The sequence below is a fragment of the Brienomyrus brachyistius genome, chromosome 4, assembly GCF_023856365.1.
Source record: "Brienomyrus brachyistius isolate T26 chromosome 4, BBRACH_0.4, whole genome shotgun sequence".
In the NCBI taxonomy this organism is placed as follows: Eukaryota; Metazoa; Chordata; class Actinopteri; order Osteoglossiformes; family Mormyridae; genus Brienomyrus; species Brienomyrus brachyistius.
The window spans coordinates 22,488,987-22,501,718 of NC_064536.1; the positions used below are offsets into that span (position 1 = coordinate 22,488,987).

The window sequence follows — 12,732 nt, forward strand, 5'->3', positions numbered from 1 at the left end:
CTCAAGAGACTGTCTTCTACAAGGGGGGGCACTTTTCCTGAATGATCAGATGCATTATAAAGATGACTCTGAGATAACCCTTTGGAGTTTGCTATGTCTCAGAAAAGTTACTGACTCTGAGATGGTTGGCTGACTCTGAGCTGACTCACTGACTCTGAGATGATTGGCTGAGTCTGAGGTCACTGACTGACTATGGGATGATTGACTGACTCTGAGCTGACTCACTGACTCTGAGATGGTTGGCTGATACTGCGCTGACTCACTGAATCTGAGATGGTTGACTGATACTGGGCTGACACTGACTCTGAGATGATTGACTGACTCTGAGCTGACTCACTGACTCTGAGATGGCTCAGTGAGTCTGTGCATACCAGGTTTTTTCAAGTTTAAGATCACCTGCCACAAGCAAGACCACCCCTCTTGTCTTACATCCCTTGATATCTCGGCAATGCCTGGAGATTAACACTAAGAATATGTTCTGGAGTGGTTCAGAGGGGGAGGGGGGCTGACTCCACTTGTTAGGTCGGACCCCCGAGAACTGATTGCGAAGCCGCAGAAGTCGGCGAAAGAGTCGACAGCTGCCCTTCCATCCGGGTCCAGCCGTGCGTGGCTGTCGCCTAGCAACACCGTGCTCTCTTCAGAATCGCTGCTCCTTCGGAATTAACACCTTATCGGTGAGCTGCATAAAAGGGCATTTAAACAAATATTTAAAAGATATTTTAAAACTGGAAGGTAGCATCAGCAGAGATATGTCCATACCAAGCAGAAGCCGACAGCCGTCCACAGGCGTTCATACACGTACACGTACAGCATTCATACACGTACACTTACAGCGTTCGTACACGTACACGTACAGCATTCATACACGTACACTTACAGCGTTCGTACACGTACACGTACAGCATTCATACACGTACACTTACAGCGTTCGTACACGTACACGTACAGCATTCATACACGTACACTTACAGCGTTTGTACACGTATTCAGAGCGCTGGTCACATTTTCTATGATTTGTTGGGCTAGCAGCTTGTCTGGGAATCGTCACAGCAGTCTGCAGTGTGACGTCCCCTATGGAATGGACCCAAATCTGATGCTCTGTGCCACACTTTAGTGACAACCCAAAGGTGTTTTTTGGAAGGGGTAAGTTTGACACACACAGGTGTTTAAAAGGGCAGAATGGTGGGAATTATGGGAACATGAAGGCAGCCCTGTGGCTTCACACCTCCAGTGTCATAGATCCGACTTCTGCATGCTCTCCTCACGGTGTGTGAGTTTCATCCAGGTTCCTCACAAAGACATGTCGTTGGAAATTCAGAGATACCTCTTAATCTGATACAGCATGATTTGTGTGTGTGTGTGTGTGTGTGTGTGTGTGTCTATAGATAGAGTGTGTAAGTATGTAGGACAGGAGCACCCAACCCAGGAAGACAGTGCTTCAGAATACATTTTAATTAGCTCATGACTTTAACCAGAAACTATAGAGGAGGGAAATTAATATTCTAATAATGGCTTCAATAAAGCAATTAACACTCAGTGTGAATGTTGACAAGAGCACTAGGCAGCTCCAGAAGCAGGCAGTCTGTTTGGGATGGACCTGAAACAAAGGCCCGACAAGGTGTTTAGCCTTGGTGAACCTTCTAAGATCAGACCTGCCACATTTCTCCTGGAATATCATGTCTCTAATGAGGTTAGGGTTGCAAAGTGGCAGGAAATTTTAGTAGATTTTCAAGAACCGTTCCGTTCCATGCGAAGTTTAGCTGGGGAATTTTGGAAATGTTCCAATTTGGAAACTTTCCACAAGAATTAACGGGAATATATGGGAAAAAATGTAAAAAAATTCCAGAATTTTGCAACCCTAGTCAGGATTAATTATAAGCCAGGTGCTAAGATGGTCTTTCAAATTTTGGTCTTGGAGATCAGTGAACATGCAATGGAGGTTATTGGTACTATGAAGAGTTTGTGGCAGAGAGGTCATCCGCACCGCAGGCCTTGCTGTGGTGCCATTAGCACGTCAAGTTACACACTTGAGGTACTTTCACAAGCATGGTGAAGATATCTTTCCCCAGGATGTCATGGGTGATAAATGAGAAGGTTAGATTTCCCGGGGGGATGCAACCCGTTATGTTCGTCCAGGAAGTAAGCTCAGTGAGACCTAGCATGTCCACGACGATCTCGCCACGTTGATCAGTTGTGAGCAGAATCCCTCCATAGCAAAATGTTCACTAGACTTGAACAGAGTGACTGCAATAGAAAACAGTCTCAGCGTCTAAGCAGCCAAAATGACTGACAACATCTTAGCCATTTAAAGGCAACACTCGAGGGAGCAGCCACCAATCAATGGAGGAAAATGCTCAGAGACTTCTCTTAGTTTATCTTAGCTTCCCTTAGCTTAGCAGTCCTACATTAGCTTAGCTTCTCTTAGCTTAGTAGCCTTAGCTTAGCTTCTCTTAGCTTAGTAGCCTTAGCTTACTTTAAAGTCTCTTTGCAGTTTTAGCAGTAAAGAAAAACAGGACTCAGCTCATCGGAGTACGTCACTAGCATCTTGGCATCTTACCTTCTCCGCATACTGCAGCTCGTAATCCAGGATGATGCCATTGGGCTGCTCAGGCTGTGGCCACGAGATCGTGATGCTGGTCATGGTGGAGCTGACCTGGTGCATGATGGGAATCATGGATGGGGCTGTAGAGACACAGGAGGTTCAGGGTTAGCGTGCAATATCCACTGTAATCTTGAAAGGGGAGGCATGAAACTGCAACCCTGTCCCCTTTTCACTGCTCTGGCTTCCCTGAATAAGACAGGAGGCACAGTGGGTCGGGTTTGAGGACAGGAAGTGGCTGCAAGGGCAAACAAATTTGCCAGAGACACCATATCTAAAATGTGTGCACACACAAGTCTTGGGGATGGTGTTAGATTTCCATTCGGCTGTGTTTTGTTTCCACCTCTGATGCGTAACGGCCAACATCGCGATGATGAACACCCCCCTCATCACCACCTCCAGCTTCTTGACTCCTTCATGCATCGCCGGCTGCCGTTATCAATTACACCGTGCCCCCCAGCTCCAGACACGCATGTACAGAGGCCTCTGGTGCTTCTAAATTGCCTTTTCGGCATTTTTTGCTGAGGCCTGGGAGGGGGGGGGGGGTTGCGGTGTCCCACCCCAGCTCTCTCCACAGAAACACTCTCAGATATGCCTGCTTTTATTGAGGCCTGTCGCTTCTTCTGTCCTTCGTGATGCCCGCAGAGCATGTAGGGGTCTACGTGAATGTATGTAAGGAGATAGCGGGGTGTGTGAAGGCTGCTACTGCTCTGTGTGTGTGTGTGTGTGTGTGTGTGTGGTACCTTACCTAGTGCAGACCAAATGTCCCAACAACATGATAAATACCTGCTTTTTACCTTTTACCGTATGGGAACACTGTATTTTATAAAAATCTGTGACTGCAATGAAAAAACAAAAACGGCAAAACTCTTGTATTTTGTTTGGTTGCTTATGTTTTAGGTGTCATAGTTGGCATTAGCATTATTCCCATAGAAATGAATGGGCAGTCACCAAAAAGACATGATTACGCGACTGTGTGTGTGTCCATGTGTCTGTGTGATGCTGCAGCACCGCGCTGGGTGCTCATGTTGTATGCTAGTTTATTATAGAGAGCAGTGTGTGGCTCAGTGGACTTGGAGGTTGTTCCTGTGATCAGAAGGTTGCTGTTTCAAATCCCAGGGTCAGCAGAGTGATGCTAGTGTTGAGCCCTTGAGAAAGCATCTTAATGGCTCCAGGGACTGTTTGACCTTCGTTACAACCGTCTGATAGATAATAAATTGTAGTGTTAATTATTATCCTAACTTTACATGCACAGGTTTTAGTTTCCAAAGCAGCCATTAGACTTGCCAGTCATTCTACTTGTTTTTCACTCTCCAGTTTCATGCGCACTGCCCCTCCCTTTGGTGTACGTATGTCCCAACATTGCCCAGCCTGTCCCCCTAGTCCTGCGCCCGTGAATGGTACAACTGGATATGTTTATCTTTCCTGTCCCCTGTACAACACACTGGCCATCCACATACAATATTTACCCCCCTCCCCCACCCCCCAGCTTTTCTCAAATGGTTCAATCCCTTCCGCGAGGCTTTCTCTACCCTGTGCTGTCGTTCCTGAAGCCATATGCTTAAAACTCTTCAGAAATGTTTCAAATAGAGATTCCTGGGATGTCCACCTCCAAGCCTGATCAAAAAACCCAGGCCCTGAAAGTGAAGAGGCCACTCCCATTGGTATGAATCTAGCCCCACCCCATAGGTGTCCCTCCAGCAGTATACCTGGGGCACCTCCCACTCAAGTCTTTCATCTCAGACCTAAATGTCCCTACAGATAATTACAGTGAGCACAGCCGCCGCGTACGAGTGTGTGCGTGTGTTTGTGTGCGCGCGCGTGTGTGTACCAACATAATTAAGGTGCAACATTAGACTTAATTACAGCCTCGGCTACAGGTGCAGGAGCAGCAGAGCGAATCCAGATTGCAGCATCTCTCCCTCTCACTATGTACCTTAATGGTCAAAAAGGTAATGAGGGCACAATTGGGGAATTGTGGTGTCCAAGAAGGAGGGGGGGATCTAACTGCAACCTGTATACCGACCCACGCAAGAAAACAATTGATGGTAATCTCCTCCCCTTTCTGGTTAATCAGTGACGAGCGGCTGCCCGTTTTAAGGTGGTAAGCCCACTGCTGATGTCTGCTGTTTCCACCTTAAAAGTTTCTGTGTCAGACCATTAAGCTATTTGCCACCAGGAGGTGTAATACAGGCTCAGCGCTGCGATTGGGCACACTGTTGTTTTTCTTCTAATGAGCCAGCTGACAGCTGACACTACTGCTGCCCCCACCTCCCCCAACCCCCATGCCACATGAAAGCAGGCCGCGGTCTTGGTGGGTTGGCAGGTTTGAGCGTGAGTGAGTGGTCGGATTGGGGTGGCAGAGGGCGTGTTTTTCACTGGCTACATTGACATCCTACAGGCGAGTGACTTGCTGCGCACCCACACACTCATGCTGCTGTCTGCACACGAGGCGTGGGGTTCAATGCCAGCTCCACACACAGGCAGACACACAGTCAGACACACACACACAGACAAACAAACAGACAGACACTCACAGTCAGACACAGACAGACACACACAGACACACAGTGAGACACACAGTGAGACACACACACACACACAGACAAACAGTCAGACACAGACAGACATACACAGACACACACAGAGACACAGACAGACACACACACAGAGACACACAGTCAGACACACACAGAGAAACACAGACAAACAAACAGACAGACACACAGGCAGGCACACACAGACACAGACAGACACACAGGCAGGCACACACAGACACAGACAGACACACAGGCAGGCACACACAGACACAGACAGACACACAGTCAGGCACACACAGACAGACACACAGGCAGGCACACACAGACACAGACAGACACACAGGCAGACACACACAGACACAGGCAGGCACACACAGACACACAGGCAGGCACACACAGACACAGGCAGGCACACACAGACACAGACAGACACACAGGCAAGCACACACAGACACAGGCAGGCACACACAGACACAGACAGACACACAGGCAGGCACACACAGACACAGGCAGGCACACACTGACACAGACAGACACACAGGCAGGCACACACAGACACAGACAGACACACAGGCAGGCACAAAGACACACAAAAGCACACATATTCACAGGTAATGGAATATGTACCAGAAAGCAGGTACAAGGCTGTAATTTTCAGGCCATCTTTGCTTCAGGACGCACCTCTTCTCTCACCTGTCATTTTCAGCCTGTGTGTGAGCCAATCACAAGCCAGAACACACACACGCAAGTAGTCTGGTCCTCCCACCCATCATACTGCTATCTCACATTGCGGCTAAGTTCCCCCATGTGCTCTTCTTTAGCTGAGAGAGAATGGAGTGGGGAACGAAACGGCCAAAATGAGAGCAGAGCTGGAGGCCTGGTCCCTGACCCTTCCACTGCACCTTAACTTCTCCGCTAAAGTCAGCTGAGATAGCTTGGTGTGGCTGCGGCCGGCTGACCGGGCATCTCATGAAGAAAGGGTGCGGTCTCATACACACACACACACACACACACACACACACACACACAAAGAAGCACAGTGAACAGCCCGGCACAAACAGAAGAAACGTAAATGAACAGACGGGTAAATAATGCAGAGAAAGGCATGCAAATGGAGAAAAACACACACACAGGTTGAAGATTATAACTTTGTGGGGACTCTCCATTCATTTTTATGGGGAAAACTCTAATCCCAACATGACAACCTTAACCCCTACCCAGCCCTAACCTTAACCATCAGTAACCAAACAAAATAGGAGGCTTTTGGCATTTTTACTTTTTTTGATTACGTTCACAGATATTCTTGAGCAGCTGAAAAATGGTCCCCACAATGTCAAAATATTAGGTTTTGATTACATTGTGGGGAGCATTTGGTAAGACAAGGGGCCCCAAAAAATTTTGAAAATGACTGGATTGGTCTGGACTGGGGGACCCAATATGATCCCAAAATCTTTAGCAACGCCCTACACACACACGTACACACACAAACATGCAGACACACACACACACTCACACACAGTCCGTGGTATTTCAGAAATGGCAGGACTTTAAACTGAAGCTTTATTATTAATAAGCACAGAAGCACATCCATAAAAATGTAAAAACAAAAAAAAAACAGAAACTAAATGGCATTAACAACGGAAAAATAAACACGGCGCACTGCAATTTACAGCAAAACAGCAAAATGGCATATAAGCTAAGAGCCAGTCTATTTACATCTCTGGCTTAACCCGAACCCCCCTCTGTCAGCCCCCCCCCAAGCCCCAGCTGGCCCCTTTTACACTCCAGCTCTGTAAATGGAGCCAGCTGGCACGTCATTCGCTTGGGCGGTAGATACTGACACGCTGTAAACCTTCACTGGCGGACAAATTCACTAACACACACTGCAGCTATGGGCGCCTCTTTTCCATGGACGCCCGGACACATCCATGCCACCTGTCTTTCAGAGCGGGACCCATCCCACAAACGTACTCCCAGGAAGTTTCCCATTTGTCCTGTCGTACTGGGTGCTCATCGCCCTCGCTAGTTTCCATGGGACACATTTTGAACGGGGTCAGTTAAGGCCAATACCTTCATGGCCAGCGGCGCACGATTGCATGTTTCCAACTGGTCTGGGGAAGTCGATAAAAGACAGGAAAGCAAAGGGAACAATCTCCATCAAGTAGAAGTCGGAAGATCAGTTTCTTCACTGGGGCCCTCAAAGGTCATTCTCTGTTGCATCTCCTACCTCCGATTCCCATTGGTGATTACCCATGTCTCCTACCCTACCTCAGCCCAGGATCCTTCACCTCTAGCCATAATTTGGGAGACTGAGGTGCACTGGGAATACGGCACAGCGTTAGTCAGACCAGGCGAAATAGAAGCAGGAATTCCCTGGAGACCTGTCCATGTTCCCTGTCCCTAAAACTCTTACTGCATGGTCTCCCAGGCCTATGAGGATGCGTTGTTCATTTATCCGTTTGAGTCGATTCTCTACTTATTTAGATGACTCACTCCACAGTACTCCCCCCACCACTAACTGTTGACGCAGATGAAATGTTCTTACAGATGACCAGCAATTAAGATCCCAGAACCCCACTATTCCCATCGGGAGCTGTGTGGATCATGATTGCTTGGCTGGTCTTGGGGCAGATTCCAATTCCTTAGACAGCTTCCAACACACCTGCTGCTAACGGACGTTGTGTGATGGATCGGACACAAAGAACTCGGAGATGCTCCACAGAATCTCTTCGGACCCCATCCGGTGTACCTTCAGATTTTAGGCAAGGTGAAAAACACTAGTTTTTAATACACGCTACATGATCTACCGGCTTATAAGCTCACCAATTCCGCCTTATTTTCAGGGTCTAATGGCCTGAAAAACACGAAAATTCCCCGCATTCACATTAGCATTAGCCTGAACGGGCACCTTCTCAGGCACCTGTTCACACCAACGCAAGCGGGTTCCATCAAAACACAGAGCAGCACCTCTTTCTCCTCGGCCAAGGACCGCCCCCCCATCCCCACCCTCATCAATATTAATGAGCTCTCAGCACGATTGGCAGCTGCAATCGCATATTGATGGGGCCCCTGAATCGGAACCAAACAATTAGCAGGCACACCGATCGTGAATATTCATAGACACCTGCCTTCGACAGAACTCTTCAGTGCATTATTTTGCTAATGGAAAGTATATTTCTTCCTCATCTCAAATGGATGCTAAATAGCTATGTGTGCAACTATCTGTAAGAACTTCCAGATCTTTTACAAAGTAAACCGTTTAGCTGCTTGCTAACTTTGGAGCCACAGACAAACACAGGATGATGCATTTCCACAGAAGAGTTCTTGGCTACACCCAGAGTTGGCCTAAATCGTTCTGAGAATGTCTTGCAGTTTTGGCAGGATCATACTTCCCATGATCCCACTGTTTGTAAACAGTCTCAGTTGGCTTAAATGATGTGTTTGAGTTTGACCGTTGACCAATCAAGGGTCGCCGTCCTGCTCCTTCTTAGGAAATAGGAGCAGTGGTAGAAGATATGGGGAGGGGGGCTGGGTGCTAGCATGTTTGTCAAGGAGGAATTGCAGTTCAATTAGACACCAGCAATGGCTCACAATGCCAGACAGCTGGCTGTTTTCACCGGAGGGGCCAAAATGGATCCCCAGGAGAACTTCATCTATCCACAGGTCAGCCACAGGGTCTTCACAACCTCCCTACCCACATGACATATGCTAATTAACATGCTCTCATCTCACGTTAATATATATGACATCCAACCTTCTAGTGAAGGACTGTCAAACCCTATCCCACATCCTGGCATTAATTTATCCCATTAGTAGTTAATCATCTGCACTAATTATACCAACGCATTTCCCCAGAATATGGTACTGAAATATTTCCTGAAAACAACACGCTTTATCATCTTCAGAAAAAAAAAAAAAAAAAAAAAAAGATAGCATATCCGTGACTTTTTTAGAAATGACAGCATTAAGAGAGACGGAGCTCTGGCAGAGGGGGGTGGCTGACTGGCCTCATTCCGGACGACGATGGTGATAATTCTGTCCATCATTTATCTTTATTGGAGATTCAGAGTCCGCCCAACACAGTGTTCAGAAGGTTCTCCAGCTCCGGCGAGAGGTCAGACTCGGCCTGAAGTCTCTCCCCAGGCTATTTGAGACGGACAGAATAGGACAGCCAGGAATCCTCTCCCTCCGTCACCCTCCCTCTACTCCAGCACAGCCGTCGTCCTCTACAAACTCAGATCCCCATCTCCACCTTAAGACGACAGCCATTCCATGCGGCAAACCCCTATAATAACACTGCCCGTCAGGCAAGGTGTGGATTGGTGGAAATTACCTGGCTATAATGGTGCCCCACCTCCATGAAACCAAGTTGGCAGGGGGAGGGGACACCTCATCACTTGTCGGACTGTTAATGATGGGAATAGGCACTGGTTCTAGGTCCATCTGTCAAGGAGACACTTAGTCTGTCAAACGGGACACTTTCGTTTAGGCTATTAGCTGTGCCTGACAATCAGAGATATTTACAGTCCCCTCCTTCGGCAGCTGGAGAGTCACTGAGGTAACCTGACAGGGCATTCAGGACACACAGCGGCACAATGTTCCATTGCAAAACTACTCCATACATCTACAAATATCACAATGTCCAGTGCCTGGGACTGGAAAGGAAACTCCTGGGATTGGCACCGAGACTGATTTCAAAGGGCAACTGAACACCCGGGACCCATAACAGTGGGAAACGAAAGACCAATTTCATTCAAGAGGCAGATGGTGTTGTGGTTAAAGACTGATCTCCCTGTTTGTAACATTGTATGAAGCACTTGGATTATAAAAAAAATACCTGGTATAAAATTTAAATCTTTAAGATGTTACTCCAGATACGAGCATCTGTTTTGAAAAGCTAGACAGTTAAGCGGCTGAGGCACAAATACAGCTGTTTGTATCTCATTTCTTGTTTTGGGCTAATGAAAACATACCGCAGATACATCCCCCGATAGACATTGACACATGACCATTACAATTAAGCAAGGTTGACAACCCTTCACCCAGACTAATTTGACGCTATAAAATACGCCTCCACAATCATTTATGCTATCGCTCCCCTTGCTCGATATGTCACTTATCTCGAACCTCTCAGTGTCTCATTGAGCCAAAACAGAGACCGTGGTCGTCATGTTCAGCGTCTATCCCAGAAGCTTCATGTTTTAAGAATTCCAAACGTGAAGCGATTCTTGGCTTTGCAGATTAATGTGCTAGTTTGTTCCAAGTCAGCGGGAGATGTGGTCCAGAAAAAGTAGAAACTGGATTAAAAAATTGTTGTTTACATGCATAGAATAGGGGGGATTAGTCACACTTTACTGGAGACAGAAAAGCATTTAACTCATGACATTGTTCATTTAAATGCTAGAAAATCCTGTCTTCTGAGTTAAATCCTGTTCGTACATTTAAAATTCTTATTTGTATTACTTGTTTATTTCAAATGGCTGGTTTTGATTTGAATTTTCAGCAAGGGTGCGTCTTTATCATGAATCACACATTACTTCACATTGACTAGGCACAAAGAACTGGCGATTTCTTACACTGAAGAAACACGAAAAGAGTAAAAAAATATGTGAGGCCAGGATCTGTGTATTGGCAAGAAGCAAACTGTGCATCATGCCGGAAGTGAGAACTCAGCAAAGGGAAGGAAGCTGACCACCAGAGAACAGGAAGTGAGTAAACACAAAGCTGCTCACTACAGAAAAGGAAGCTGCCTATGAAACCACAGGAAGCAGTTCCCCCAGTTTAGCGAAGCCTTAGCTACATAGCAGGAAGCTGTGCACTGGAGAACAGGAAGGGTCCCCACAAAAAAAAAGGGAAGCTGCTTACCAATTAACAGGAAGCAGTTCCCCAAAAAGACGGAAATAACACCACAGAAAGTAGGAAGTTGGATATAATAACAAAACCATACATCCCCTGAACCCACTTGTCCTTTTTCAGAGTCACAGTGCATCCAGAAGAAAAAGGCATGGAACAACCCAGGGTAGAGCACCAACCCACGACAGGGTATACTCACCATGTACAATTAGGCAACTCTAATTAACCTGAACATGGTTTTGGATGGTGGGGGGGCAGGGGAACCAGAGCACCTGGAGAAACCCCATGATGAGAGAAGGACATGCAAACACCAAACACAGGGAGCCACAGCAGAGGCTCAAACCCTGGTCTTGAAGGTGTGAGGTAACAGTGCTAAGCACTGTACCGCCATGCCAGCTTCCGAACAAAGGCGTTAACAAAAAAGGATTTCTCATTAGTGGGCACACACACACACACACACACACACACGTTTGGGAAGGAAAACAGGAGCTTAAAGAGGATCCTATAGATCTCTAGTATCCCTGTCAAGATTTCCATGCCCGACCTCTGGCTTCTAGCTAGTACTCCTGCTTCCTGGTGTTGGGGTGAGGGAGGTAAAAGGCCTAGCGCCGGATTCCCATTCAATCCAAACTGGCAGATCTGCGCCACACAAAATTCCCTCCGACTGCCGAGCGTATATATAAAATGTGAGGCTGCACATTTCGGGGGCTCACGAACGCATATTAAAGTGGGTCGTCTTCTCCCAAACTCCATGTGGGAGGGGTCAGATAAGGACAATTCTGCCCCCTGGAGCTGCCAGTTACATTAAACCGCAGTCCAGTTCAAATTGTCACGACCGCCTTATATGCCAGTGTGTTACATCACTAACCAACTTCTGTCCCTGAAGTCTGATTCGTGTGCGGTACATCGATGGCACACGGTTCGGATATGGACCACCTACCCCATTACTATAGCGTTTAAATTGGGGAAGATTTGGGGGGAGGGGAGTCTGAGGCACTCTTCCAAGTTAGTGCTTCAAACGGGGGTAATAGCATCGTCATCCTTAGTCTTTTTCACATTTTACCCCAGTCTCCTTGGGCTGTGACCCATTCACATGTTGCCATTTTTTCCCCAAAAGACAACAGGTGCTTTGTTTGAACCTCAGTCCCGGAACCCAACCTGGCCCTGTCGATATAGAGAGGAGTGTTTTTATACTGTACTGTGTGAGCATCAGAGGTCCTGGAGGGGCCTATTGTGAAACAGTATTCGTATAATATCCTCATGAAACAGTATATATGCTTATTTACTGCGATCCAAGTAACTTGCCCCCATCCCAGTGTTGCCTTTAGAACACATCCCGCATTCCAAACATGGATGAAGTATAAAAATAGCCAGTGTCCTGGTTCCAGCTCTGTTCCAGTAGTGTCCCCCACTAGTCCCCTGGGCCAGCCTGTACTATTGGGACAGACATCTAACATCAATCGTGGGGGTGGGGGCAAGGCGTGCATGCTGGCTATCTGGGGATCAGTAGAACAGATATAAACAGCTAGAGATCCACACAGATACCTGGACTTCTTACTAAGAACACTGTGCGATTATTCTCCACTTCTGTCCTCCATCAGCTGAACCCCCCCCCCAGCCCCTTGCTCTATTCTGAGACTGCCTTCAGCACCCAGAAGATAAGTCCTCTACTAAAAGCCCAAAGACAAGGCATTTGTAAGTAAGAATATGGCCGACCCAGTCGTTTCCATCTTCCTCATT

At 47.2% G+C, this 12,732-nt stretch overlaps 1 protein-coding gene across 1 annotated transcript in view; it reads right to left on the reverse strand.

Annotated features, from left to right (window-relative positions):
- LOC125739852 (ephrin type-B receptor 1-like) overlaps positions 1 to 12,732 on the reverse strand; it is a 74,777-nt gene that overhangs the window by 34,131 nt on the left and 27,914 nt on the right. Inside the window, 1 exon segment of the mRNA XM_049010370.1 lies at positions 2,558 to 2,682. Coding sequence (XP_048866327.1) covers positions 2,558 to 2,682 — 125 coding nt within the window.